This window comes from Theobroma cacao, chromosome 6 (assembly GCF_053813885.1).
Source record: "Theobroma cacao isolate CCN51 chromosome 6, ASM5381388v1, whole genome shotgun sequence".
Lineage (NCBI taxonomy): Eukaryota > Viridiplantae > Streptophyta > Magnoliopsida > Malvales > Malvaceae > Theobroma > Theobroma cacao.
Window position 1 is genome coordinate 389,232 of NC_142644.1, and position 3,589 is coordinate 392,820.

General features: G+C 35.2%; 1 protein-coding gene across 1 annotated transcript; it reads left to right on the forward strand.

The window, feature by feature from the left end:
• The first annotated feature begins 306 nt into the window (after positions 1-306).
• LOC18595061 (ethylene-responsive nuclear protein / ethylene-regulated nuclear protein (ERT2)) lies at positions 307-2,106 on the forward strand. The gene has a single exon (XM_007022844.3). It carries the CDS (start codon positions 581-583, stop codon positions 1,823-1,825), a length of 1,245 nt encoding a protein of 414 aa, XP_007022906.2. The 5' UTR covers positions 307-580; the 3' UTR covers positions 1,826-2,106.
• Positions 2,107-3,589: the final 1,483 nt, after the last annotated feature.

Consider the following 3,589-nt stretch of genomic DNA (forward strand, 5'->3'; position numbering starts at 1 on the left):
TAATAAAAGAAAAAAATTAATGGGGTTGTTATATATATATATATATATATATATATATAAAGCTATAATTAAAGACATTTATTAAATTATTTATACAGCTTAAAAATTGTATTTTCGATATATAAAATAAAAGAAAAAAAGGGAAAAAAAATAAAGGGTCAAATTTAGTAAATCTAAATAAACTTTAAAACTAGAATTTCCTCCTTCAGTTAGGAAACAAACTCCAAATATTAACAAAGAAAAACAAATTAACCATCTTTTATACAAAATAAATTATAAAAAAGAAAAAAGAGAACTGAAAATTGACCGACAAAAGAAAGAGAAAAGGCACAACAACATCGCTCCACTTTCCTCTGAATCCAAACCTTCTCCCCCCACGCGTCTTCTACTTTCTTGTCTCCTGCCTCGCCTGGGTTTTAAAGCATAATCATGTAGTCCTTCATACCCAATTTTCTTTTTAATTCGTTTCCTCTTTCCCTTCAACCAAACAATCAACTTAACAACCAGGAAGGAAAGAACAGAAAAGAAAAGACCCAGTTTTGTTTTTTTCTTTCTTTAGGTTTTGGTTTTTCTTTGTACCATGCCTTTTCCGTGGAAGAAAGCCAAAGTTACTCGTATCTCCCGGCTGGTTGCCGACCTCCACCAATCCCCCAAACGCGGCGGATCGCTTGTGGTGGAGACTGGATTCCCAACCTCCCTCATCGATCTCTTCGTCAAGAACCGTGATCGCTTGAGGAAATCCTCCAAAAGGAAATCCAGTCCCAGTTCCAGCCCCCCCCAGATGCAAACCCCTCCCACCCTGCATCAACCCTCCTCGCCTCCCAAATCATTCCCTTCCCCTCCATGCAAAGAAGAGCTACGATCTCCTGACGTAGATGTTGGGCAGTTAGTGTTGGTCAAGAGAGAATGCGAGGAGAGGATTGCCTTCCATGCGGCGTTTAAAATTTTTCTAGTGGTAGCTCTGGCTGTCAGTAGCAGGAACCTTGCGGTTTGGTTCATGGTGGCGGCATTCTTGCTTGTGCTAGTAGAGTTTGTTGGGACGCGGTTTTTTGGTTTCTTAAGACCAGAGTCTAAGATGCTTTTATTGGATTCTTGGATTCAAAAGGGTTTGCTGGTTTTGAAGAGATGGGATTGGGAACAAGGATCAGCGCAGGAATTGGTTGTGAAACAACAAGGCACTCTCTTTTCTGATTCTTATGGGTTGACTGAATTGGAAGATGATTGCGTTGAGGAAATTCAGATCGCGGAATCGAAATTTGATTCCGTAGATAAGGGGTGTGACAGTGAAAGTTTGGAGACGCAGATAAAAGTGGAGGGGATGGAGAAAATAAGGGAAATCTTGATATGTAGAAGTGAGCGTAGTCGGAGTGCTAGAATCAAAGCAAATTTGATCAGGAAATTAGTGCCAAAGAAGTTGCGTAATGGAAAGAAGCAGGGGAAGAGTAATGACAGGGATGAACCATGTACTCAATCGGGAGTGGAAATAGATAAATCAGACAAGATTGAAGAGGGAAAACAAGGGCCGGAGGCCGATGATGGAGAAGATGAATCACAAGTAGAGGTAGAGGAAGAAAGTTGCAAGCAAGTTGAGGAATTAGGAGACAGGATTTCAACTTGTGCTCAACTTTTGTGGGTTGAGGAGTCAGGAATGGGAGTAGTTAAAAACAAAGTGGGGAATGATAGAAAAGGGAAATCAGGGTATCTGATTCTGTTTGTGATCGTTCTAGCTGGACTTGTAGGTGGGCGGGGTCTTGCCCTTTTGCTTACACTTGTATGGTGTTTGATAGTAAGATATATTGGATTTGGGAGGCTAAGGAGATGCTGAAATGGGGCACATGATCTTTCTCTCCTGTCCCAATCCTGATGCGCCACATTGATTTCTAGGGTGTGGCAGCTTGTCTGAGAAGAAACTAGAAAGCATCAGCATCTTCTCTCTAGCTTTTCAAGTGGTTCTGTAGATTTAGCTTCTGGTTGAATCTGCTGCTTGAAGCGTGGCTGATGATAGGGAGTAGTGCCAACGTGTCTGTCGGGCAGGGCAACTTGATTTTGTTGTAATTTGAACTGTAAATTCACATATATACAACATTCGTTGATTTAACTCTGCAATTCGAGTGTTACATTTTTGCCATTGCATGGTTCCATGCCGCCATTTGCAAGCTAAATGATCAGTACCAAAGCTCTGCTCTCCACTCTCCATGGCTTGGACATTCACTTGTCAATCCTACGACATTCAAGACAAACGAAAAGCAAACAAGCCACATTGGAAGATTTTGTCTGTCATGGAAATTTTTAAAATGGGAACCATTGAGCTGAATTTATTATTGGGGTTATTGTTTTGAGATTCTATGTCAATGTTTTTTTCAATGACTTAGTCCTTAATGCAGCTTTAAGACAAATGAAGCCTTAATTATACAAATTTCAAATAATGTTGGGTGCAGAAATCAAGAGATGCTGCATTTCATAGAATTCACATTTATATAGTAAGGACAAAACTTATAATAATTTATATACATATATATAATAATAATAATAAAATAAACATAAAACAAATATATTGAAGAAAAAGATTTACTTAATCAAGGTTAGAGTCTAGTAGTAATCATCATTAATTTTAATTTTTTTGTGAACCTTTAGTTCTACAAATATCTTATATATTAGGAGATTGTGACTATGAGACATGGGATGTTGAGTAAAAGGGTCAAATGAAAGATGTTTAAAGGTTCAATCAAAAGAAAAGCAGTCATGGTGACGGTATTTCCATAGTTGCAATTCAAAGAAGAAGGGTGCAAGTGTACCTTTGAGTGACAACGCCAAGGAAACCGCTAGTAACGCGTCTTAGACTTAGAGCATGATTTTATTAGTCAATTATGTGATAGGAGACATGTAATTTGCTTTGACTCTCATGTATGACATGAGTTTGTAAAAAGCCTCAATTTATACTTGTTTATGTTTGTTGGATGAGTTAATCGAAACAAAATTTAAAACTCGTTTAATAAAAGAATTGAGCGTGAACAAAGGTGAATCAGATTCATTTATGCACATGAACAAATTCATGTAAGGTTCGTTTATGAACTTGTTAAAAACCAATTTTGATCGATAAATTCTTTTCGTTCCAAATTGAATATCCACTTTTTAATCGATAAAATGAATAACATTTTTAAAAATTTAAATAAATTTTTATATCGCGTAATACTGATATGATATATTAAAATATCATAATTGATGATAATATGATATGTTAATTTGATAAAATAATATGATTATATAATTTTTTTCACTCTTTACGTTAACATTATATTAATATTGGATAAATATAAAATAATAAGTAGTATTTTGATTAATAGCAATTAATCCATTATTACTTATAAAGATTTATTTGATTTAAAATAAATATATAAAAATTTAATTTAACGTAATAATAGAGTAAAGATTTATTTAAAGTTTTTTAAATAATTTAAGAGTTTTTTTTTAACATTATGTGTATATATGGGTTTAGCTTCTAAAATTGAAGGAAAAGTAAATTGGACAATGAAAAGTCCATATCCATTGCCCAAATATCTATATATGAAAAGGTAATTTTGACATGTGG

Coding starts and splice junctions, on each gene's coding strand:
- LOC18595061 (XM_007022844.3), top strand. CDS start 581: ATGCCTTTTCCGTGGAAGAAAGCCAAAGTTACTCGTATCTCCCGGCTG.